At 37.9% G+C, this 27,764-nt stretch overlaps 2 protein-coding genes across 2 annotated transcripts; one reads left to right on the plus strand and one right to left on the minus strand.

The window, feature by feature from the left end:
• Positions 1–3,474: 3,474 nt before the first annotated feature.
• Positions 3,475–26,146, minus strand: TppII (Tripeptidyl-peptidase II). The gene is made up of 26 exons (XM_076121450.1): positions 25,960–26,146; positions 25,041–25,222; positions 24,826–24,957; positions 24,082–24,268; positions 23,621–23,771; positions 22,279–22,442; positions 21,637–21,880; positions 20,338–20,468; positions 19,752–19,914; positions 19,584–19,654; positions 19,202–19,341; positions 18,583–18,760; positions 17,843–18,008; positions 17,225–17,382; positions 15,820–15,998; positions 15,220–15,437; positions 14,793–14,904; positions 14,258–14,380; positions 13,728–13,883; positions 13,297–13,385; positions 12,612–12,829; positions 10,231–10,342; positions 9,916–9,988; positions 9,750–9,835; positions 7,989–8,160; positions 3,475–7,371 (listed from the first exon to the last, which is right to left on the minus strand). Exons 1-26 carry the CDS (start codon positions 26,144–26,146, stop codon positions 7,162–7,164), a joined length of 4,002 nt encoding a protein of 1,333 aa, XP_075977565.1. The 3' UTR covers positions 3,475–7,161.
• ND-MWFE (NADH dehydrogenase (ubiquinone) MWFE subunit) lies at positions 26,072–27,532 on the plus strand. Its single transcript, XM_076121438.1, has 3 exons — positions 26,072–26,213; positions 26,852–26,938; positions 27,420–27,532. The coding sequence occupies exons 1-3, from the start codon at positions 26,115–26,117 to the stop codon at positions 27,456–27,458; spliced, it is 225 nt and encodes a 74-aa protein (XP_075977553.1). The 5' UTR covers positions 26,072–26,114; the 3' UTR covers positions 27,459–27,532.
• The last annotated feature ends 232 nt before the right edge of the window (positions 27,533–27,764 follow it).

Raw genomic sequence — 27,764 nt, forward strand, 5'->3', positions numbered from 1 at the left:
TAGTAAGAAAATAAATCATCCAAAATAAGCACGCTCCCATTAATTTGAAAATTATCTCACCACAGCCAGTGAACTCTATCTCAAAATCACATTAAATATAATCACTCGGCATAATTATTTGACTGCCCAATTCCTTTGAAGCGAGACCAACATAAATTCGCTATCAACTAGAATGGGGTCACATTTACTTGAGTGTGGACTATTTGAACCGAATTCGAGTGTTAAACGGCTGGTCTGGAACATTCATCAGGTATAATATCTGTTAGTACTAGCGATGGAATGGACGCGCTAATGTTTCATTCCGCGAGAACATTTTATTTTAAAATACTCGTAATGATGGCGATAAAAGTTGCCTGTTATAAGTTTTCCACGGAGATGGTAGTGTTTTGTTTTATGTTAATACGAGTGTTATTCCAGTCATGTAGTTTTTGCAGCTCTGCTAGAAGTAGCATAATGACAACATAAGTACTTGATTATCTGGTTAGGTCTAAGGGTCGCTAGAGTCCATTGGATGCGGGCATCCCAGTACCGGGTGTTGTGGTACTTCATTGAGGAAGATATTATGTTCAGTGGAGGTCCTATCTTGGCCAACATAACGTTGTTGAGAGAAAAAAAAATTTCTATACTTAAGTAATTTTGAAACCTGTGTAAAATTAGAGCTAAAAAGTAATAAGAAAACGTATTATATTAAAATAAAAAAATCTTCTATTTACAGTAAATAAATCCGAAACCTATACGAAAATGTGATTGTTTAATTATGAAGCGAGCGTTCCATTGCGCGCCATTCCGCACACTCGGTGTACTAATGTTATCTGTTGACTTTTTACGTGACGTCACGTCCGTATCCGTTCGACTACGGTACCTTTTTTTGGACATCGTGATAATTAATGTGGGTTGGGTATTAAGGCTTTTGAGATCAAAGCAGATTTAATTTATTAATTAGCATATTTTACATAGATATCTTAATGACTTATATAGCAAAGGATGAGAACAATCATAGCGGTTGTTTTGTTACAAAGCTTTACCGTTTAATTTTCAGAGTATTCGTGAGAAAATCTCTACATCATAGAGCTGGGAATCAAACTAATACCTGAATAAGTATTTGTGCGGGGTATTCAGACATTTTGTGGTATTACGTGAAGGACTAAGAAACATCTATCCATTCTCACAAATTCAACGTTTGTAGGTAGGTACCTAGTAGAATTGTAATTTTTTATCTTGTAGTTGTTACCCAGGTTCTAGGTAGGTATATTAAAATCGTCTGTAGAAAAGCTACTTAACTTCAACTAGATTAAATTATGCATAAGTTGTGTTCAAAGTTCTGAACGGTGTAATATTCCGCTAGTTCAATGTAACGGGACGGAAACTTATTGAATCCCTGCATAATATGATTCGCTGAGAATCTAATACGCTTGAACATCGTCGCCAAACACTGCTCCACTGAAATTGATTCTCACTAGTTAGTTCTCTAACCCGATAGAATAATATAGCTACGTTACAAAAGAAGGGATATCGAAATTCCGTTTTCTCTAAAGTAAAGCTTCTTTTGTTTATTAATTTTTTAATTACGATTACACGACCACGTTATTATTATTTGATTTGGTGAAAATAAATGCATGTACGTTTCATTTTTAATTAAAACTGCCGATTAGAAGATGTAGAAATCAAGAAAGAGCTTTGTGGCTGGGATTTACATTAACACAGGCTCAAAAAAAGTATATTGCGTTGTGATGAGCGAACATCCTTACGTGGTGAAATAAATAAATCTATTTTTTATGATCCACTGGACCTGCTTCTTGCCAGGAACGTCATCATCAAGAATCACGAAAGTAGCTAGTGAATATTTTAAAATATTATTCCGGAATAGATTACAATCACTACAGAGTACGTAGCCAACTGTAGAAAGCTACTGCATAACAAAGAAGGCTCTACAGCCTTAAAACGGCAAGGCACACACGTTAAACATTTACAGTACAACTTTCAGTTTATATTAGGTATTTCTAGTACTGTTTTGTTCCACACCTGCCAACAATACCAACCTACGTTGAGTACAGTGCATGATTTGGAACCTTTCTTTATAGCTTGGCTTTAGACAATGCTTCACCTACTTTCCCGAGATTTGTTACGCTCACGTACCAACACATGCCAAAATGTCAACGATATTATGTAGACAAAGTATAAGTCCCTCATTCCCTACCCTACTTTGTTATAAGTAGTAGTAAGTACAGTCAGCTAGCAAAGTTGTTTATGAATTTAACCCATTAATGTCCCACTGCTGGGCAAGGATCTCCTCCCGTTATGAGGGAGGGGTTAAGCCTTGAGTCCACCATGCTGGGCAAGTGTGGGTTGGGGACTTTGCATACATTCAAGAACTGTTTTAGAACTCTCAGGCATGAAAGGATGCATCATCTTCACCGTTGGAACAAGTGATGAATCAATGCGTAAGGTTATTTCGATAGAACAATATACCTGCTTCATAATATAGGGTTTTGAAAGGTTGAATATGTTTAGCGACTTATGGACCGGACTGTACCTAGAGTTATGCATACTTCAGCAAAATGAAATTAAATTATATTATTTAACAAACATAGCACGATAAACAGCTTAATTCTGAAAGTGATGTGTTTAATTTACTCGAGAATTAATTTTCATCGTGTTTTGTTATTATGTAGTTGAAAATTATGCAGTTTAAGAGCGTCTGTAGAGACTAATGAGTAGCATAACACCACTACTGGGAGCAGAGTTATCATCATAAGCGTTAATAAACTTCGGAGTAGAGATAGCTAATTTTGTTCAGTTTTATACACACTGGCTCACTTACTTATTGAAGTGAAAATACCGAAATTCTTACTTAATAATTCCAACTGTAAGTAGAACGTAAATTAGGAACTGTTTATGTTAATCGAAGTATTCGTTCAGTCGTCGTTCTTGTTCATTCGCAGCTAGATGAGTAGGTAATTAACTATCACAGAGACATTTAAACTTAGACTAGTTCTATCCGGGAATGTAGCAAAAGTAGCGAGCACCGACTTCTATCTGCTGTACTTTACAATTCAGTTGTCATCGGCTCTCGGCTCGTTCTCGGTCTGAAGTGACGGCGCACCATAGACCGATAAATTATAATTTTAGCTACAATTATTGACAACGCTGATTTATTGATTGGGCGCATTTGAGTGGAGTTACAAGTGTCACATTACAATTACTACTTCCAGCTAGTGTACTATTACAAGGTCATATTTGATTAACTACGAGTGGCTGACCCAAGAATTGGTTAGATTTTTTTTTTAGTTAGCATATTTCTGTATGCCACTGCATCTCCCTTGGATTTCTAGTCCCTTCGGTAGTGCCCAAGTCGTACTGCCATCTCATGGGCATTCCCCGCCGCCGACCATCTTGTGGCACCCACTTCTAGTTTGTTAGCTTACATACATAATAACAGATTGTAGGGTGGTTAGATCAATAAAAGACCAAAAGTTGACTTGAAAAGATATTTATATTTTTCTTTCTGCGTAAGGAAATGTGTACCGTGTTTTTGCTTAATTTTTAATGAACTGGTTTAGCCAATTACAAGTTAAAGGTCATTTACATTGGCAATAACGCATTGTTTTGCCAAGAAATTTAAATACGCATAGGAATTTGCGTTTTTGATATACTTTGTCGTTTTTCAGCCGTTTTCAATAGTCTATCTTCGATAGACTTACTACAGGTTACTAACGACAGGTAAGCTACAAAGCCTACAAAATTGACAAAACGGTAGTAATTTTTGTGGAAGAAACTCAGCAAAATTACGGTTCACATTTCCTTAAACTTTGTTTACATAAAAACGTTGAAGTCCCAAACAATTTTATTAGATATTTTGATGGTATATCGTTCTGCGTCGTCAAATGCTCTTAATCTATGCGTCTACAGTCGCGGCACTGTTCTTATTATTATCTAGTGAGGTCAAGTAATTGCATTGTTTGTTGTATTCGGTTTATCAAAAATGCCTGAAGTTGAGCGTATACGTACACATGAACGTGCACGTATAACATTCAAAGGGTTGTAAAACACAGTTATACGTGTATTATATAATATCTAATATTACTTAGATTTGATTTGATTCTCTTATTTCAAGATATGCAATAATTACTGCTTTAATTTGAATAAGTCATTGTGTTTAAGCATTTTTGACAACACCGAATAATGTACTGAAAACTGTCAAAACATTAAAAACATATTATTATGTGTAGCGGATTTTAAGTCGCTACGTTACAACGTGGACACTATTGGTCTATAGGAGTTCTACAACAGTTCATTAACTAGGTATTAGTGGAAAATAATAGTACTCATGTTGACAACAAGAGCGAAACACGGTTAGAATATAAGCTTATAAGTTGTTTTGCAACTCCGAACAAACATTCAAGGAAATGCGGGGTAAAAAGATGTAACAACGTCAGTGTCATATCATTCGGTACGCTACACTCCTTCCTTATTTCTCTTGTATATAATATCCTTTTCTACGCAAAGAATTGTTGCTAGAGCGAGAAACACTTTAGCAAGAGTTCGAAGCAGAAATACAACCGTGATGTATTCTTTTAACAATTGATGTCTGAATGTAAAGTTACAAACGATTTATAAGCTTATATTATTACTATGTCCATTATTTTCCACATCATTTAAGAAGACAACTAACAGTCATATCGTAAAATAAAAGCTATATACATAGAGCTGTTCACAGGTCACACAGTGAAGAGGTTCGTGTCCACGTCATATTTGAGCACACAACATCAAGCACCCTGTCTGTGTATTAACTATATCGGCTTACAACGATCGACTAAAAGCACGCCACTGTGACATCTTCTACACAATGAGGGTAGTTGTATATAAATAGATTAAATGCATAGAATAAATGAAGTTCGAGGCGAAACGGAGCACAACAACTTGGCAATATTTAAATTCTAAACAATTTTTATTTTCAGCTTCAATTGAACGAAATATATTATTATTGACTATTTCTATTTATTGCTCATTTAAAAATTTCATCATTTATAATAGTAATATTAGTTTGGCCTTAACTGAATTTCAGCAAAATAGTATTTATTTAACAAGAAGTTTAATACTTTTCGAACTACTCAAACTCAAGACAAAACGACTTAAAATTTTTGCCTCAAACCAACTTTACAATACAAAAGTAAAAAAAAATGCAAACATATAAGACTACTTAATATTATAATTGTTTCATAGAAGATCCCACAGCGTCACCGACTTAGCACGCAAGCTTGCCCAGCAGCGGGAAGCCGTCCCACGATCCGAAGCCTAATACATATCTAAAATAATAATCTCCTAACATTATTTATATTTATTATTCTTCCTACACTCCTGCCTGTACGTAATCCTACTATTAAGGTTTTATATTTATTTTGTTGAGACGATAGCTCGATGGTATTTTATAGAAACTCTACTACTTACATCCCTTTGATAAAGCGAGATTGTACGGCAATAGAGATTCTCTTTTGCATATAAGCTAGACAATTTGTGATCTTTCTAGGTGCAGATGATAATTAGCCTGCTCTTCACAGATTTTAACTCTTTTTAACTAAAGAAAGGATCAAAAACTGGTTATCTTTTGTCCAATAAGGCCTACTTTAACGTCTCTATATAAGGCAAACATAGAGGGAACCAAGTTGAATTCTAGCTATAAACAACCTCTCATAGAAAAGCCTTATTTCATACTTTACGGAACCTGCCGTAAAAGCAAATATGTAGCAAGTAACTAGTATTTATGAAGCCTATAAAATACCATCGTCTATCGCGTTACACGCCTACACCGCTGTTGTTTCAGCAGCCGCATGTATGGTGAATCTAAGGAACCAGATTGAGCGGTGGCAGTGTATTTTAATACAAATTAATTAAAATATACTCTACGATCTTACAATTAACTCAGTCGAGTCTCTGATTCACCATTAGACATTTGATTTTAATTTTGCTAATATATTTTTTTATTTTTTTGGTGACGATTCTATTTATGTAAATCTCTTATATAGAAAAAGGATAGACATCTGCAGCAGCTGTTAGGTTTGATATGTAAAGTAAAGTAGATCTGTCAGTCCTGTGTCGGATACCGACACACTGGACTATGTGAGTGTTGGAATAAAGAGTGTACTAGTTTAGTTCGTAATAGTAGTTGCATTCTGCCGCTACAGGCAAATTCTCTCACGTTGGCTAGTGGCCACCAGGCCACCGCAGACGACAGTCAATCAAACAAAAAGCAGTTCTTAAAATCTTCTCTCCTTTTTCTATATCGATTGTTAGAAAGAGATGAATAAATAATTCCAACAGAACAGTCACCATATACTAAAACTCTTTAATTACTTAGTACAAAAACATTGGTTGGACAAAACAACAATATATTAGTGCTTACTCCACTACAATCAAATCAATGGCATATCGCTGTCTCAACATTTGTATAGTAAATAGAAAGAGATGGGACGATTTGATTTGATGTGGTGACGTAAGCGCTCGTCAATATGTAAAACTATCGCGTAAGCATACTGTAGCCGTTCTAAGCGAACACTTTTATAAATATTTGTATAATAAACGATGTATAAACTCAGATTAGTACTGTTGTCTCTTTCACTCATAGATAGCTTCATATGTGAGTGAAAGAGACGGATATAGGTTGTCTGATCCGTGTTTATATTTCGTTTATTACTTAGTCTTTATGTTATATCTACTGATTGTATGTTCAAAATGTCGTAATGTGAAATGTTGTAGTGTATTTACAATAATAATAAGTGTGCGTGTCTGTATTACAGTATTTTCAGGAAGTTATAAAATCTGAGTTCTATTAAAACATATCTGTCACAATATAAATTTTCACATGTCACTGGTTTAACTTGGAGATTTTTATATTTATTGCAAGGTAATTTTTGTATCGCACGTCATATTATTCGGCTTATAATTGTCATGGCACATTATACGCTAATATAATATGTTTTTCGATATACGATGTTAATGGTCATATTTAAGTGACAAGTAAAACGCATTATCGTTGTCATGCCATGACTTTAAGCGGATACGTATGTTACGGTATGTATGTTTAGTCTGTAACAAACTATTATATTAATAAAATGTTCAGTAGATATAACAGAAAGGCTTGCTCCGATATAGTCGGCAGTGGTCTCAGAACGGGCGGTAGGCGCTGGGGTACTTGATGGGCACGGCGCCGTGCGCCGCGGCGGCGAAGAACTGCCAGCCCAGCGCCGTGTAGGCCTCGATGAGGCGCTCCTCCACCTCCTTGGACGGACGCTCCTCCTGGATCTTGTTGAGCAGCTTGATGCCGCGGCCCCACTGCTTGAACGTGAAGCAGTGCCATACTGCGTAGTGCACCGCCTGGGGATACCATAGTAAGACATTAATGCTAGTGACTGGTGTTTTTTAGTGTTCACTGACTGCTTCCACTTTTAGTACAGTGCCTTAGTTTTACGCCAAGATCATGATTCTGATTGGTAACTGGCGATGAAGAATATAATTTAGTAAGTTATAATGGTTAATGGTGAATTTGGTACAGACAATGGCGATGATACGGAAGTCAGTATATGACGGTCATAAAGTCATAATACACAGTCATAATAAAAGTAATTATTCTTAGTTGATATGACACAGATTCAATAAATGATGACATTAATGAGCAGGAAGATGTTGATAACATTGATAATCTACTTTGATCACAACGTGGCATTAGGTGCCTTTACACACACGCTCTTTCGTGCGTGAAACAACAAAGAAAAGAGCGCGCGCCGCGCTCATCTGTCACATGGCGAGCTCTTCATTCACGTTTTCTTCGCGGGCGCGGAAAGCTCTTTTCTTTGTTTTTTCACGCGCGAAAGAGCGTGTGTGTAAAGGCACCTAATGGCGTAGTGCTCCCAACTCGGGGGTATTGTTATTCAATTTCGGGGATTTATTGATGACTGACTATGGTAGTAGTAGTGGTGTATGTGGTGGTGTACCTTGGCGTCGGTGAGGTCGGTGAACTTGAGCAGGTCGTGTATGTTGTTGGTGAGCGCCTCGGTGATCTTCTCCCGCGCCGAGCTGCTCTGTGCCAGCGCGCGCAGGCGACACAGCGCCGTGCCCTTGCGGCACAGCGCGTCGATCAGGTAGCCGCGCTGCTTCTCCTGCTCCCTGGGACAAATTAATATTATTGAACAACTGCTCACACATGGTCATTTGATTCCAAACTAAGCAAAGCTTAGTTAGTAGTTAGTAGTTAGTTATTTGGTTATTATAGTCTACTATGGTAACCAAATAACTGATAAACATACTTATCTACACAAATAAAATAAAATTGTAAAAATTGTTTGTTTGTTTGAACGCTCTACTCTCAGGAACTGCTGGTGCGAATTGAACAATACTTTTACTGTTGGATAGCCTGTTTATTGAGGAAGGTTATAGGCTATATAACATTACGCTACAAACATAACGAGCGGAGTAGCAACGAAAAATAACGACTTAGGCTTGCTACCAGTGGCGAAGGCTCCATACAACTCGATTCCTACCGGCTTCCCTTTCTGGACAGACTTAATATTAGTGTTAAATTAATTGTTTACTATTGCCAAATAATACACAATTAATAAATAATCACCAATATTTAAATAGAAATCTTTAACTAAAATCATTAATCTAATCGAAACAGTACGAAAACGCCTACCCTTCAAAAATTCCGCTCCGCTAAAAACGCAACGTGAAGTAATAATAATGAAATAAGCCATAGTGGCGAGCAAGCCGGAGGAAGAGCGGGTTGCCTCGCGCTACAGCGCTCGCGCCGCGGCGGACACATGATCTTACGCATGTTTCTGTCGCGGTGCGAGCCGCGTGCAAGAGCGAGATGGCGATAAATAAGCTAAGAATCCTGCATAAGTATTAGTGGAACGTTCTTCTCCAGTTTGACATTAGGATTAGGTCATGTTTGTTTACTGTTTACATCTTTCGCGCGCTCTATAACAAATTAGAATATATTTTGTATTTATCACAACATTATTCCTTTATAAATGTGTTTGTGCATAATTGTGAATGTATCAGTATATTAAACAGTAATTGTTTTGCATGTTTCTATTAGAGTAAATTTGCATTTTGTCAGATTTATAGGTTAAACTCATTACTATAAAAGTGTTGTGCGTTTATCCTATATATAATGTGTTTGATATTTTATTGTTGATGAATACATTCTAAATTGCTTGTATAATATGTTATTAAACAACCAGTGCGAGACAATCATCAATCGATCGATATACGTTATCTTAAATATGTGCTGTTGTGTTACCTACGTGTTACTACTGAAGACAGAGTAACTTAATACAAAACAAGCATGGTTAGGTAGCATGGTAAGTACCTATGTATTATTAGTCTGTAGAGAGAGAAATAAGAGACTGTAGTCTAATGTAGATAATACTCTCATATTGTTATTATGCAGTAATACGCTACTTTTACGTCGGCATTCTTACGATGCACATAATATGAAGGTCTGTACTATACCTAGACAATGACTTATAGCTCCGGCTTACCTTTTATAAAAAATGACCCTTCGCCACTGCTTGCTACACATATCCGGCACAAGCCGAACTAGAGTTGAGTTGATTTTGTTTTTCAATCAATATTGTCTTAATACGCTGGCGACACGTGGGGCGCCTGTACCGCGTGTGACCGCTGCTAGTGTTGTATGACGTGTGCTCTATCCTAGCTCACATTAAACTAAGTTTAAGTTCTGTACTTACTGCTTGATCTTATTAGCGTCGCTTCTCGTATCATTCTTCATGCCGAGGTACGCGAGCAACTTGTCTTGATCGATCGCCTTTATCACCTACGAAATGAAATCAAAATAATTTAATATACATACATGATAAATAGAGTATGTCTCTTTTCTAATATTCAGTTATATACCTTTTCAGAGATAGTGATCAGCTGTTCACACCACGCCATCGTCACGTCTGGCTCTTCGTTAGCATGAGGTAGTCTGTAAATAACAAATCTTTAGTCTTAAAAGCAGAAAAGGGTTCAAATAACATATAAACAAGATGCAACATGTCCAAATTTTCTGAAATACAAGAACATTGAAAAGAATTGAAAAAAATATTTTCAGGTTTTTGCTGTATCTAATTTCAATAAAACGCCGTAAAGATTGGATGATATTCATTTCATGATAACAAAGTCTCTCACCCCAGTAGAAATAAAGTAAAATTTTAATATGTAACGTACTTCTTGGCATCAGTAGGTGAATCTAGCGCGTGTAAGTACGCGATGTGTGCGCCGAGGTATCCGGGAAACTTCTCTTGTAGCTCCTCGTACACTTGCTCCAACTTGTCACCCTCTATCAAACACATACACACTCATTTATACACATTAGTAGTGAGACTAATATTTATACAAAGATATAATGTGTACGTGAGTTTAAGGCGACTATTGGTACAATTAAATTTAACTATCGACGATCATTAATCAGTTACTTGTACACGATAGTCTAAATACGACATAATATACTCTGTCTACGTAACTAGGCCTGTAACTATATACTAACTACGTGAACCAGATTTTTCGAATTTCATAACTATTTTATATAAGGTTTTACAGTTTCTATATAACATAAGAATACACTCTTGTTACAACTACGTAATCTGTTAAATAATGGAGTAAATACGATGATGCCTACCCTATACGTAATTTACAATTTGATAACTTTAAGTTAGGTGTATAAAATTTACTCATTCCACATTCAATGGCTCTTTCGATATCGCTTCGGTTTGAGTCTGACGATTGTCGACTTTGACAGTCCGCATTTAAGGTACCTGAATAATAATTGTCTCTTAAGTTTTAATTAAGGCTGACACTACGCGGTTTGCGCGAGTGGAGAGTGTAAGCTTCAGGGGCCGAAACAAATTCCAAGGTCGAAAATACTGATTTTACTGACCAAAAATTCAAAAATACTGACCATTTCAAAACCGTTTTTCGGGTGAATAACAAAAAATACAGTCAAACTGAGAGGTCAAAATCCTTTCTTGAAGTCGGTCAAAAAGCTTATTTTCGGTTATTGGCCTCCCCCATCCCAATAGTCAACCAGCACCGCCTTTTTATTGTGTTAATAAGCTTTTTCTATTGTTATTTCTTTAGTAATTGTTATTGTATTACGATGCGCTCATAGCCAGTTGTGCTCACCGGTCGGTAAACGATCTCCGGGTTAAGCAACCGTTAGCACAGTCATTCTATAGATGGGTGACCGCATAGTGGTATTGGAACTGAGCGTCTTCGTGCTCGGAGGGCACGTAAAAAGTCGGTCCCGGATGTTGTCGATTAGGATAAGAGTCATTAAGCCATGTCAAAGGACTTTCAGTCGGCTTGAACAACTTTGACACTAGGTTGACCACTAACCATACAAAAGATGCATAGATAGATTGTATTACAAGTGAGTCATGCGCATTCATGCAAAATTGACATACTCCAATAAACTCCAGAAACGCTAATAAACTTCACTAAACTTCAATAAACTCCAATCAACACCAAAAACTCTAATAAACTTCCCGTGTTACGAATTTTCAATCAGGTCTTACGAATTTTCGATCTAGACACGTGTCCTGACGCGAGTTTAGAAGTTTTTACCCATCCAAAAGAAAAGTGCGCAACGCCGCTAAAGAATTTTCACTTCAAAAATCCTGATTTCAATAATATAGAAAACTAGCTTTTACCCGCGACTTCGTCCGCCACCTGAATTTTCCCATGGGAATGCGTCATTTTCCCGGGGAACAAAAGTAGCCTATGTCCTTTCTCAGGTATCAAAATATCTCTATACCAAATTTCATGCATATTTGCTATTGGTTCAGTAGTTTAGGCGTGATTGAGTAGCAGACAGACAGACAGAGTTACTTTCGCATTTAATAATAAATGCGAAAGTAACTCTGTCTGTAGTATGGATTTAAATTTGCTATTCTATTGAAGTCATGTGATGCTTCAATATATACGTAGATCATCTACATAATATAGAGCATCCAAAGCAGCCCTCTGATATCATCACTGGGCAAATCAAGAATGTAAGATTGGCCAACAGCAGAGGAAAACCAAAAAAAAAATTGAATTCGGAAAAATACCGACAATACTGACCGATTTTCGAAAATACTGACTTTTACTGACCATGTCCGAAAATACTGACTTTTACTGACTTTACTGACCAGTTTCGGCCCCTGAAGCTTGTCGCGTGCACTTTTCACACACGAGCGTTCTTGTAACGTGCATGCGGCGTACACGCTTGAAGAACACACATACGTAATGTGGGGGAGGCCTAAATCGTACGACGCGCTAGGTTACATCTAATAGCGTGCTAGGTTTCAGACCTAAGTGTGCTGTGGTTCAGAAAGAAATGTTTAGTGTGGGCCTATCTTATATCTTGTTTAGTTTATTATAAATACAATAGTCCGTTTATTCGAGCATTTTATTTGAAATCGTTAAAGACGACACTGGGAAATGCATCAGTCTATTTAATTCTATCAAAAATCGGCGAAAATGCGAAAAGGAAAATAGCGAATAGAAACGCAAACATAATTAAGCACGTAGTTTTCTAGTTTGCAGCTTATTTAGTCGTGTATACGTACCAATTTTAGCGAGCCAGTTGGTAGTGAAATCCTTGAGCGCGTCCATGTAGTCATCATGCGGCGCGCGCTTCTCCTTGTCCCTGGGAGCAGCGCGGCGCGGCGCCTCCACGCACACGTGGTGCAGCGCGTAGCTGTCCACCTTGCGGCCCAGCTCGTCCTTGGCGAACGTCACCGTGCCCGACAGCGTCTGACCCACCGTCAGGCTCGACCGGGATATCCTGCACACACACATACGTAACTCAAACCAAAGTCTTCTAGAATTTACACCCTTATCGTCATTATGTCAGTCAGCTCGCGACCACTACCGGTGTAACACGGACGAAACGTCGCGTCGAGCAAAAAAAAAATTGGTGTCGTACATTTTCAATTTTCTACGGGCTTAAAACCCGCTATGCTTGAACTATACAAGCCACTAAACTTAAAAGCATAAAGTCAAGTTCTTTTCATAAACACTCGTTGAAGCATATAGATTTCGTAAACCCAATGAGATAGAAATTAAGGATAACAAACAAAGCAAGAAAATGGCAGCTGTGTAATTGATTCGAGCAGGAACCTGATTCCTTATGTAGAAGTCGCATTTACAAAAACTTAACTACTTACTACAACAAGTAAAGTAATATTATGAATCAAAATGCTCACATTCCTATGAACGAAAATCGTAATAGATCTTTATAAATGTACTTACTTTTCAGATGGCACCGATGTAAAGTATAGTGGTAGCAGTGTCCCGCTAGCTAATGACGTGGATGTGAATTTTTTACCTCCCGTTAACGCCTGAAAGTAAATTTTATTGTTAATGAATACTCAAATTTCTATATCATTTTGTATGTTTGCTACCTCATAACTTTTCACTAGATGGACCTTCTTTTATGATGTTTTCTTTGTTTGAAAGCGGGTACTTCCTATGTGGTCCCATTTAATTGAAATCTGACGAGTAGTTTTGATTTTTTCTTTTAAAACGCGATGATTTGTATACATCGACGATATCATGATTTCATCGTTTTGCGTTAAAGTCAGTTTTTATCAGCATTTTTGTTGGTGTGCTTACAATTTTTTCGTAATCTATCTTGTATCATCTAATAAAAAGTATCTAAAATGATATTTCATTGTTCTCACCTGTGGTTGTGAACAGTATACGTCTAGAGTGATAGGTTGTTGTAATCTCTGTTGTATAACGGCTGGTAACTCTTGTAACTTCTCTAACAAAGACTTGTTCTCGTGACGAATGTTCAACCGCAGTGTGTAGTCGCCTTTCTCTAGCTTCACTGAATACTGGGAACAAAATATACATTTTATTATAAAATTTTACGACGTTCTCTGGTCTCAGCCTACCTTTATGGGATGAAAGCGTGTATTTATGTGTGTATTCTACAACGACTTTTAAATTCAGATATACATTTTAAAATTAGTGTACATAAATTTCACACCCGCTAAATCAATAAATGGTAATCCAACATCAAGTATCTTCCAGAAAATATCACTGTCTAAACGATATAATAATTATTAAAAAATTATTTGAGCATCTTAACTGAACTGAATATGAAATTTAAAGACTATTAATATTAAAAAAAACTTACGCCAATATATCGTACAAATTTAACATAATATATTGTTATTTACTCAATAATTTAATAAGTCATATTTACCTTGGACGGATAAGCATCACCGACGGCCATGAGTTGTTTACAGCTGTTGTACAACATCCACATCTGAGACTCGAACTCCGACTCGTACAGCATGTCGCACAGCAACGAGATTATTGGCGACACCTGCAAACAAGAATAAAATCATTTGTCAATACATTTCTCACCAGTGCAGTGTGTAATTTAAGATAGTCAATTGGCGACATGTTAGTTAAGCTAATATCCATGTAGTACAGTTGCTAAAATACCCCTTTACAAATTTCTAATCACGTCTAAATTTTTAAACAAAATGAAATGTAATTTATAGTTCACTAGCTTCTGCCTGCGACTTCGTATGCGTCAAAAGATTGCGTACAAATATCCATCCATAATTACAAACTATCGTATTTATAATATTTTTTGGATTAGCGATTGCTAAATTTCAAACATCCAATGGATATTCAAAACAACTAGTTATGGAAAAATACATACTTTTTTAGAATGAACAATTTGAAAAGTAGAAAGTGGGAGAGTAATGATTTATTTGATTGTACTATACCTCTGTAGCTTTAGCGATGTGGAAGTTGTATGTGTTGATGAGCTGATAGATCTGTCTGCTCGGCGGGATCACGTCCCGGGATGTGAGCGGCGTTAACTTCGACTCTGCTGGCCTGCAAATAAGTATAAGTTGTCATTAGTAAATTATTTATAATGCTCTTAGAATAGTAACACAGCAACGCCACGTACATTTTGAATTTGATGTGGAATTATACGTTCAGTCAGCTTGCCCCAGCAAAAAATGCAACCTGTGCCGGAATGTCAAACTAACCAAGGTGATTCTTGTGAAAGTATTTAAAAAGCAGCCATTCATAGCAAAAAGTTTAAGTACAACAAATAAAATACACTGAAAAGTGATAACGCATTTTACTTCGTTTCATTATAACGCAAGATTTATCCTACAGTCGACTTGAAAAGGGTGTAATTACCTGAACACAGGCTCGGTATACTTGAGCTGCGCGGACGGCTGTACATCCTGCAGCCTCAGCGCCGACAGCAGCACGGCGCGCACCCCCTCCCCGGCGCCCAGCACCATGCGGGACCCGAAGTCCGGCTTGAGCCCGTGGAACTCCACGCTGTAGTCCACCGACAACTCGCCGATGTTCGCCCAGTATTTCGCTATTACTACTTCTAGTGTTACACCACCCTGGGGGAGAAAATTAAGGCGTGTTATTTACTATGCATAATATTTTAATGACAGTAAAAGCAAAATAATTACAACTACATAATGGGACAGAGATTCGAATTATTACGACTCAGTCCTATACACGTACGTATATTATATGAACGTATTAAAGTTGTATAATGAATAATGATGCACGTTATGCGCGCATTGAAAGATCGCCTTTGATGACCGAACGTCTTGTCACATTAAGGAAGATAGAAGGTAAGTGCCATATCGACTATCACTTTTAAATTAGCGTAGAGGGTGATGGCTTTACCTAAGAATCACATCGTGGAAACTACAAAGCCTATGTATAACTATAGAACAACAAGCGAACAAATATGTAGTTACTAGAGGTACTCACAACAACATGGAAGGGCAGCACGGTGGGCGCCTCGGCACACACGTTGAGCATCTTCTGCGTCTCGTGACAGCGACAGCTCTGGCGCGGCAGGAGCTGCATGGTGTGCACCAGGAACCGCCCTGTCTTCTCCGCGTCCGCCGTGGAGATGCGCAGCACGCCCCACGTGGCCTCCGGGGGCACTGGGACAAACATTACATGTTAGTGCTAATGCTTAATAATATCTCTACGTTATGTGCTCTTAGGCACATTCTACTAACGTCCACACTTCGAAAGTGTGTAAAAACCATCGCATTAATAAAAAAAAGAGGCGTCCATAGCCAGTTGCGTTCACCGGTCGGGAATTCCTTAGATGGGTAACCGTTAAGACCGTTAGGCCTTCGAATGGCTTGAACAGCTTTGACACTAGGTTGCCCACAAACCATATGATAAGAAGAAAAGTACAAAAACGCATATTTCGGTGAAAAATCAACCTTATGTTACCGAAACAATACATTACTGTGTGACGCGAGTGTTAATGTAAAAATAAGTAAAGGTTACCTATAACGAAGTGTCTGACGATGGTGGCGGGCTTGAAGGTAACCTGCGCGGCGCTGATGGCGGGCGCGGCGGGCGCCAGCGCCTGCGGCTGCAGCACGGTGACGGGCACGCGGAACACCGGGCCCTTCTATACATTACTGTGTGAAGCGAGTGTTTAGAGATAGTTACCTATAACGAAGTGTCTGACGATGGTGGCGGGCTTGAAGGTAACCTGCGCGGCGCTGATGGCGGGCGCGGCGGGCGCCAGCGCCTGCGGCTGCAGCACGGTGACGGGCACGCGGAACACCGGGCCCTTCTATACATTACTGTGTGAAGCGAGTGTTCAGAGATAAGTAAAGGTTACCTATAACGAAGTGTCTGACGATGGTGGCGGGCTTGAAGGTAACCTGCGCGGCGCTGATGGCGGGCGCGGCGGGCGCCAGCGCCTGCGGCTGCAGCACGGTGACGGGCACGCGGAACACCGGGCCCTTCTATACATTACTGTGTGAAGCGAGTGTTCAGAGATAAGTAAAGGTTACCTATAACGAAGTGTCTGACGATGGTGGCGGGCTTGAAGGTAACCTGCGCGGCGCTGATGGCGGGCGCGGCGGGCGCCAGCGCCTGCGGCTGCAGCACGGTGACGGGCACGCGGAACACCGGGCCCTTCTATACATTACTGTGTGAAGCGAGTGTTCAGAGATAAGTAAAGGTTACCTATAACGAAGTGTCTGACGATGGTGGCGGGCTTGAAGGTAACCTGCGCGGCGCTGATGGCGGGCGCGGCGGGCGCCAGCGCCTGCGGCTGCAGCACGGTGACGGGCACGCGGAACACCGGGCCCTTCTATACATTACTGTGTGAAGCGAGTGTTCAGAGATAAGTAAAGGTTACCTATAACGAAGTGTCTGACGATGGTGGCGGGCTTGAAGGTAACCTGCGCGGCGCTGATGGCGGGCGCGGCGGGCGCCAGCGCCTGCGGCTGCAGCACGGTGACGGGCACGCGGAACACCGGGCCCTTCTCCACGCATGATACGTCGTATGCGTTTATACTGCACACACATACATCATATTAAAATATAGAAAACTTTTGAACATTCAGTGAAACTCGTAACTTAATTAATAAGGCATTTCTGTATAGAAAGATAGCGATATAAGCCCTATATCGAAAGTTTGACATTTAAAATGTTCTACCAAAATAGTTCCTACGACGCCCGTAAGAGGCGCCAATCAGATTTAAAATGTCTAGATAGCTAGCCGGTTTTCATTAGTCGATAGTGTTAGAGAATCGAGCTACAGAAATACAATTGAATATTTTAAGTATAACCTCAATATTACGTTAATAAGATAACATTTTGTGTCTCAAACGTACCGGCAAAGAATGCCTTAAATTCTTGTTTCTTTTTTCTTTCTCAATACAAAATTATTTTACGACTAAAAGGTCACCATAAACACACTGCGGCACACTTACAGAAATGAGCACTTTCAATGTAGAAACAAATAAGTATATACCTAGTGAAGTGCGGTCCGGGCGGCAGGCCGTCGGTCCGTATCCGCACAGTGAGCGGTCGGGCCGCGTTCATCATGTCGAGGTGCTGCGGCGCCGACACCCAGTCCGCCGCGCCCGCCAGCGCCAGCCGCAGGCCGAACGCGATCTGACGCGGGATCACCGACTTGTCTGCAACAGGCACAACACTACATACATATATCTTATTTCACTATAACATTTAAAAATTGATTAATAAAATATTAAATTTTGCAAGAGATCAAACGTAATATTACACATTTCCATCTGATTTTGCTCGACGTTTCGGCACATTTCGTAAATGAATCATGATTTAGAAGTAAACCAAAGTTCGAATAAATAAACGTGTTGATTCCTTTCATATTATGTTATAGAATATTCTAGAAACTACTTTAAAATGAGTGACAACGTACCGCTATTGGCGTTAGAAACGGAATGATTTTCTTTTACTAACAAATTCTTGAGCATAGGGACTTTCGGGCCTACGGATTGAAAATAATACTTAATGTATTGAAATAATACCATCAGCGTAAGTATCGCCACCTATTCATTATGAAAGCATATTAAATATTTAGGGATAATACATAGGTAACCTAATAACATAAAGAGAGATAAATAATTTCTAATATGGGCACGCAGACGGCGACATAACTTCTTACATTCAAAACAAGTAAACATGTAATAATTAGCCATATTAATAAAATGAGGATTATTATGGTAGACTCACTCTCCATGTCGTGGTGGTCCTGCAGGAAGTGCGGCTCGATGGTGATGCCGATGTCCTTGGGCGGGTCCCCGTGGCGCGGCCGCAGCAGCACGCCCTTGGCGCCGCCCGACCCGCACTGTATGCTGAACGTCACGTCGCGCTCCGGCACGTCGTGGTATGTCGTCAGCAGCTCGAAGGCCTGACGCAAGAGAGAATTTATTAAACTTTCATGAATTTGATTTTTACTAACAAATATAAGTTTCTGGAATCTTAAGTACTACATGTCTGCGCACGAACTAAACGCAACAGGCAAGCAAGGGGCGCGTGCCACGTGCGGGGCGACTAAACCGATATATTGGCACTCTACACACCTTGGCACTACAGACACCCTTCTCTCCCCTATACTATTTCATGGCGCGCGGTCATTGTCCAAATAGATATATCGCGATAATTTTTATACAGTCTATTTCTCGCCTTTATTTGCCGCTGATCTTTTGCGGCTACACTACACTAACAGAAAACATAGTACATATTTTCTATGGTGTTAGTATGTTGTAGTCTGTGATACAAAAAGACTGCTACTACGACTTTAGACCTGAGCATACAAATTCAACAATAAAATCGTTGTGTTGAAGTTTACCTTTTCAATGTTGAGTAGCCCGCAGCCCTGCGCCCACGGCTCGACGTGTGATAAATACGTGGCGGAGTTTTCTAGCGCTCGCTTCACTGAGTACGGTGAATAAGGCAAGCTTTTCGCTTTTAGACCTGATATTAATGCAGCTGAAACATAAAACAAGTACGTCAGTACCACGTTGGGATGAATACCAATTATAAACATGATAGCAAGGTATTATATTAAGGTTTCTTGGGGAGATCAAATACACACAACAGCTTTTTTTGAAGAAATTTTGAAATGGGGACTAATTATGTCAGAATTTGGTACGAAGTATTTTTTGCAGTTATTCGCATTTCATTTTTATAAATGACGAAAAATTTCAGAGGGCAGCGATAATATCACTCACCTACGGCGCCAGCTACGTGCGGTGCTGCCATAGATGTGCCGTTCATAAGTTGACAATTTCTTAAAGTAAACCTGGAACAAAATAATTTGTGGTAAAATAAAATTCTTATTATGCTACATACGGATTGGACAGGATGTTCTTAACAAACAGTATAAGCATGTGTAGTACCTGGCCACAGCGGCCACGGCCCCGCCAGGCGCACACACAGACAGGCCGGCGGCGCCGTCGGCGGCGGGTCCGCGCGAGCTCCAGCTGAAGGCGCCGCCACACAGGCGCGCGCGCATGGAGTACGCCGCCGACATCATCTCCGGGGACACGTACGCGCCCACTCCTGCACACACACTATATTGTAAGCACTGCACTAATACAATGTGTCACTAGTTATGATTTCTTACAGTACAAACTGAGCAACGAAGTGCCACAATACCGTCAAATTAAATAATATTTATGGAATCTTCCAGCTCTGCGAGACGTATAGTGATTCAAACTTTTTGGCAATATCTTTTAACTGGTAGCTAAATGGCCAATTATTGCACTGAAACGTGACGTATGCAATATTATCGAGCAGTTGCGTCTACGGGAACGGCCACAACCAACAGGTTACAAAATAACAATAAATGTATATGACATAACACAATGCCTCAAATTGTATATCTCTTTAAAATTATACTGTTCAAATATCTACTTTATCTTGTGCCATGTAACTAGTCCCTAGACACACGATCATATTAATATGAAATAACAGTAAACTTACCAATAAGTATAGGTTGTGCGATATCGGGCGGTGCGCCGACAGTGCAGAGCGCAGGCCCGTGGTTACCGGCTGAGACCACCCACGACACGTTGTAGCGGTTCACCACCTCGCAGATTATATCTCCTATACGTCTACGGACAAAATATATTTTACAGGTAAGTAAACTAAGCTAAGACAAAGGTAGAGTAACCCCCGGTTTCTGAGTACATTTAGCGGTAGTTTATCTATTCAATAGCGTTTTTCTTGTATGAGTTTTAACGCTATATATAGAATAGATAAACTACCGCTAAATGTTCCTCAGAAACCGGGAGTAAGGCATATGGCTGTTCCAATACAATTCATGTAAATCAAATTCTTGTTACACAAGAATAGAATTCGATAAGCATTTGGTTAACCTTTTACCCCATAAAAGGAGTTTATTTATCCATAAGTACGAAATAAAAAAAAATGGCTCCATAAGCCATCTCTGGGCGTCAACGTCAATTAGATGAAGAGTCATATTGATCGCCAAGGCCGAAATTAGTCAGAAAGTATCATCATCGTCATCATGGAATTAGTTTATATATTTTTTAACGACTTTAATATGTATCAGTATCATGCCAGCCAAATTACTTTCACAGCTAGTCATAGACCTCACTCAAAACATTCCATGACATTTAGTCCTGACAAGCTATTTGTATCCTATTCCTATCTTGATGAAAGTCAGATAAATAGATAAAATAATCATATGACGCATCATGGAGGCTCGAAAACATACTCGAGTTACTAATCTAATTAGGTGCTTTTAAGGATGGATTGAAAAGTACTTCAAATGATAAAATTATGATACAAGTACTTTATTCGCAAAACGCATTTCACGGTTTTTATGATTTACTAGCTGACCCGCGCAACTTCGCTTGCGTCACATAAGAGAATCATAATTTTCCCCGTTTTTGTAACATTTTTCACTGGTACTCTGCTCCTATTGGTCGTAGCGTGATGATATATAGCCTATAACCTTCCTCGATAAATGGGCTATCTAACATTGAAAGAATTTTTCAAATCGGACCAGTAGTTCCCGAGATTAGCGCGTTCAAACAAACAAACAAACAAACAAACAAACTCTTCAGCTTTATAATATTAGTATAGATTTATTATTCAGGAGATCATTTTTGTAATTCAGTAAGCAAAGGGTAATATTTAAATCATTAGATAACTTTATTATTAGTCGAAATTTGGCATCTTTACTCTGGTAAATGTTAATGTTATTCGGGAAAAACGGTACATCAAAATGGCAATAACAAGTGTAAGATTACTCACCCAGCGTTAGACCAATGCGCATGTTCTCCATAACTCATATTAATCACATCAATCTTCATCTTCTTAGACAGTTCCATGATCTTGATGCAGGCTCTGACTAGCGCCGTGCCTGTCTCCATCGAGCCTAGTCGCGAGTCTCCTATCGTGAGGGAGACTATCTTAGCGCCGGGGGCTACGCCATTACGTTCAGGCTCATTGGGGAAGTAGCCCGCTGCGATTGCTGCTACGTGAGTCCCGTGGGTTGCTGGGGGAAAGGTGATTTTAGATAGTTGGTTTCTTCATTTGACGTGGGTGAAGAATTTAAAAAATACTCTTAATAAATACATACACTGTTACAATATTTTCATGTTTTGTCTTAATATTACATGTACACATTATGTGACCTAGACAAACACCGAAAAAATTGCATCAATTTTTTTTTTATCAAAATGAAAATGGCAATAAAATATATTATTTCTATCTTGTAACTAAGCAATTGGTGTTCTAATTTATAGTGCCGATCGAAACGAATCATATTGTGGTTTTTACTATGCCAAGCTCCACTGTACTTCATGTGTACCTGTTTAATGCTGCTAGCATTAAATAGGTAAACATGGAGTAGCATTCTAGTAATTTACCAAAATATTAGTAGCGGCTACTTACAGCACATGCCAACAACTTCGAGCGTGTTGCCATCGTTGTGCACGTTGACGCTGACGGTCATCTCGTCGAGCGGCGTGAGGTGCGCGTGCTCCTGCGTGGCGCCGAACTCGCCCAGCAGCGGCGACGACGACAGCTCGCCTGATTCTGACGTGTCGATGCATGCTCTACAACAATACATAGAGGTTTTAACACAATATATCATTTATGGGGCAGTTTGCAGGCCCAAATATATATAATTACGGTATCTGTGTATGTAGGTACAGCCTACAGTATCTATCAGTTTAAAATTATACATAGAGCTTAGTAATGCTTAATATTGTGGTAAAAATAATATATTACTGATGCAGTTATTTGTGGATAATACTTATTGCATAGAAATTAACCCCAACATTTAATTTTAATTAGTAGCACAAGTTTAGTAAAATCTTAAACCACTAAGAATATTCTTAAACAGTTTCTTTGTCATATAAAATGCATAATGTTGTTTTAAAAAAGCTTAGTCAATGCACAGTAAACTATGCCTATATTTTTGTACAAGCTTAAAAAAATAATTCTGAGATCTTGAATACTATTTTTTTTATACTAATCTTACAAACTGTATCTTATGTAAACTTATGTACTTTTTATACAAACATTATACAAAAACTCAATAAAACATGATACTATATTTAATTCATTGCATAATCCATCAAAACATTAAGTAACATCTAAAAATAGTTACCAAAGAACTGAAACATAAAACATTGAGTGTGAAACAAAGTTAATTTATATTCAATACAAACTGGATATAGTGGCCTCTAAATAACAAGTTTCATATCAGTAATTATCTAACTCTCTACCTTGTTACTAGCCAGCAACAACTTAGCCCACTATACATATACTGTTTCAATTTTGTTCTTACATAATAGAACATTACAACTTTGATTAAGTAGGTAGATGATTTATCTATCTTTGTCTACTACTCAATTAAATGATTGCCAATGTATGATTAGGTATTTGATTTTTTCAAATCTGATTCTATTTTAATTAAAGATATTTTAACAAATCTAGCATGTATGTATATATTTTTTATCCCAGCAAATCCCAAATACACAGAAAGCTTGAAATTAGAAAGTTGAAGGAGATTTATGTATAAAATAAACTAAGGCATATTGAAGCCCTTTTTTAACAGCTTGCCAGGTCCTACACACACACACACTATTCAATGCAGAATCACATTCTAAAAATTCACTTATCTATGTAACAATAGAATATGGTATTAAATGCATTATTATTATTTCTCTGGTCTCTACCCCTATGAGAATGAGTGGTTTTGTGTATGAATGTATATATGTATACTGACCTCCAAACAGTGCCATCATGGAACAACACACAGTCATATGTGGGTCCAAGATCATGGTATTTCTTCTCAGCTGCCTGCAACACTTCCACTCTGGCTTCCAGTTCCTCCTTCTGGAATTTATCTGCTGGACTCAGATTTGGATTCTTTGACACTGAAACAATGATTAACAATGAGTTAAAAGAATATGATAATTAAATGATTGATTAGTTAAAAAAAAAAGTGGTTTAGTGCCAATAATAAAAATACTGGACTCAAGACATGAATGGGAAGGCATAAAATTATTTAGTAACATAAAAAAATCTAGGCAAATAGAAATCTTGCAGTCATTTTTAAATTAGTCTTGACTTTATTCTACTATCAATTCACCTGTTGAACTTTTTTAAACATATCTATAACTTTGAAAGCAGAAGAATAGTCATAGAGACATTACACTACAAAGGAAATATAAAACTTCCACTAACCAACTTCATTCTCAAATTCTTGTAGAGTTTTGTTAGCCTCTGCGAATGCTGGCTTGTAGCCCACATCCCAACCATGTTCCTTGCGGTGCTCCTGCACACGTTCCTTTAACTTTGTAGGGTACAAGCTGAATGGATGCAACACACCCACTCTCCATACACCGGTTGGATTCTTCCATAATTCTGGTATCTGAAAGAAAGAATGAGAATCATAGTGAAAATGTATTGTGCTGAGTTAGTATTTTTGTATATGAGTGAATAATGCTTTGTTCTACATGACATACTTTTATCTTGATTACTCAGCAATCTGCATGTTTATTTTTAGAATTTGTTATAATAAATGCTTTGTCAAAGAACATGTTTCACACAGTATTAGGAAATGTTCTTGGTGATCTAAGCTAGTAGACTAAAGGTCAGTTTTGCACTGTATGTGTAACAGGTTTCTGGGGACATAACCTTTTCTGGTTTGCAGTTGTATGTTATTCTTAAATATGGTATACAAAGGTCTAGGTCTCCTTTACCCCTACGATAAGAAGAGAGTCTATAAAAAAAATTCTAAGGTTTATTCCATACAATGAAAAACGCAAGTTGTATGCCAAAAACAGCTGTGCTTATGTTGACAGACCGATAGATCAATGACCTTTGTAATATAATCAAATAATGCGGTTATTCTGAATGACGTGCATTTAATTAGAACAAGAGCAGCTGAAACAATGTATAATAAAGTTATTTTTGTAACAAATTTACCTTTAGTTTGCGGCCCGTAAGACCGGTAATGCACCCATCGGTTACTTTTTTTATAATGGTGCTGGTGTCCACATCACCACAACCACTGCAGTCGAATCTCTCAATAACTTTAGTCTCACCGGTACTCGTCACCTGCAAACTCATCAACACTTAATAATCGCTACTAAATGCAGTAAAACTGCAACTAAACAAATCGTGACATGACAGTTTTTTACCTTGAGACCCTCAGCTGCTGGGTCGACGCCCGAATCGAAAATAGCAATAACGGTATCCCTGCCATCATAATTTGCATTTTTATTTAGAAAAGAGACCACCCCCGTCTCTTTTTTCGGCAATAATCCCCAAACGGGGAAGTCACAGTCGATCGGAGCGTCTGCCATTTTTGATGACCCGATAACTAGTGTTGCCACATGAAAAAAGAATGACAACAAACATTTATAAAGTATAAAAAAAATACCGAAGAACAAGAAGGTTTTAATGATGATTCATGGTAAATTATTTTATTCTGAATAAGAAATTTTATTAGCTATATTATAACTATTCTAAGCTACCTCCTGATATAAACTATATTCGATAGGTTCGATTCTTGAGTTGAGCATGACGGGTTGATACCTACTTCAAAATATAATTTCTTCTAAAGTACACACGGAGAGAACATGATTTTCATACATATAATTATTTTTTTAAATATTTTTCGGTACCTGCCTACTTAACTTCTGACTTTTAGTTAGCGGTAACTGTTAGGTTAGTACAAATGGAAACTTATCGGCTGTAAAACTCTTTTGTAAAAATTAAAATTAAAAAGATTATTGACTATGAATATTGGTCATTATAACAATGTCATCGCGTCCATGAAAGATTTGTTTTCTCAATTATATTTTGGATTATACATAAAAATAATGTGGTTTAATATTCTTCCTGCGTATATTATAGTAACAGCTGGTGTCGCTGTTGGTGGATATAGCCTTTATTGGATACATTATTTAGTTTTAGGAAACGTAAGTTTTATGTAATACTTCTCTCAAGTTATATCAATCAGTATTGTAATGGTGTTATGGATGAACTATAATTTGAAAAGTTATCTAAGGGTACGAAACAATAGTCAGATGTATGCACTAGCAGCACTAGACTTACCGTTTATGTCTTCATATTTATTCACGTCTTCTTTTTTATTTTGACCACACTGTTCAACTTGACTAAATTTTGAATTAAGTTCTGGCAATACACAAGTTATTGTCATTCTCACAGTGAAGTTATTTCTACTGTAATTTGTTCTATATTTTGTGAAAATGTGGTACGAAATTCTTCCTAGTGCCGTCATTATTTGTGCTGGGGTTGGTTTACCAGGATGGGGTCTATATCACATTCACAATCTAGTCTTAGGAAATGTAAGTACACTTATAAAAAACATATTAGATAACACTCTTCTGAACAGTATCTTTTCCATAGATCTATGAAATTTCAGAGCACAGATTATAACACAAACATTATCTAACTAAAATATTTACCGCTCTCAGCTTCTTGACCGAATATTGTCCCATATAGTGGCGAACAATAATGTGTTAAGGTTATCATTCAGTTCAAACTAATACTTTGCTGTCTTTGCTTATACTAATAGTGAAGGTTGGAGTATAGCAAAGGGTGTGCAAGAAACTAGGAGTTATAAAAAACTATCGTCGGATATCTAAATAAACTTTCATCTTAACTCTCATTAGCTACTTCTGACATAATCCTTGTAGCTTAGCTGGAGGGGTATAGAGTGCTTGACAATAAAAAGAAATTTCAAGTTGCAATTTTCAAATCAAACTTTCAGAAATTTCAGAATTTTTATCAGTGAACATTGTCTGACAACAAGTTCTTTTTAGGTTCCTGTTATCTATGTGCGTTTCAAACAGTTTTTATTACATGTTCAGACAAAACCTCATTTAACCAGTGCATATAACTCAAGGTTACTGTGTTGGCCATCAAAGGCACCTATCACAACAATAATTTCTACTATCTTATGATAAAACTTTTATGTTTTCAGCACTACAGGCGCACACTTCTTGAGAGGTGGGACAGACAGCTCTACCAGCGAGACATGAGGCTCACTGGAAATCCGTACAAAGTTATTGTAAGTTGAATGTTTTGTTGACTTGTTTATCCACTCAAACGTCCGTGGAGACTAAAGTATCCATAATTATATTACAATACCCTCCACGGACGTTTGAGGGGTTATCTTGAGAAAAATAAGCTCTCATGAGATGAAACAAGCAGTACACCATCAAAACTTTGAGCATGAGAGCAACTCTTGATACTGTCTGTCTAATATTTATGAAATTAACAGTTTTGTAGTTACTGTTACATACAGTTCGCATTGAGATACTATTCTTGTATGTATAATTATTTTATGTATAGATAACAGATTTTTATAGTAAAATGTTACTACTTGAATATTGAATCTGAGACTATTGTAATTCTGTACTTGTTAAACACTAGGCCACTATGACTAGGAATAAGTAAAAGTCTATTCAAAGCAGAGATTGAGTTAAATAACATATTATTATTAAAAAAAGTATTACTGGTATCTAATTTTTTTTTTGTATTTATTTCAGGGATTGGAAGCTATTCCAGATGACCCTAAGAAGAAGTAATTTGGCTGTTATGTAGTGCTGAACAATATTGTGTTAGATAATTTCTCTGTATAAATAAATTGTTTTAATTTATAGTCTCTGTTTTATTGGTATCTTCTAGTCTAGACTGTAATTGACTCTGGGTCTTCAACTAAATCTAAGCTAAATTTTATCAACATTGGTTCAGTGATAATGAAATTATTCGACTACGACTTGTTTCTCTAGTTTTATTTGACTGTGCCTGAGTTCCTCGAGGCCTTTTAGTTAAAATAACTATGTAATTGCAAAGCCTTCAGTTTAAGAATTATATATCAAGGTACTTTATTA

This window comes from Anticarsia gemmatalis, chromosome 1 (assembly GCF_050436995.1).
Source record: "Anticarsia gemmatalis isolate Benzon Research Colony breed Stoneville strain chromosome 1, ilAntGemm2 primary, whole genome shotgun sequence".
Taxonomy (NCBI): domain Eukaryota; kingdom Metazoa; phylum Arthropoda; class Insecta; order Lepidoptera; family Erebidae; genus Anticarsia; species Anticarsia gemmatalis.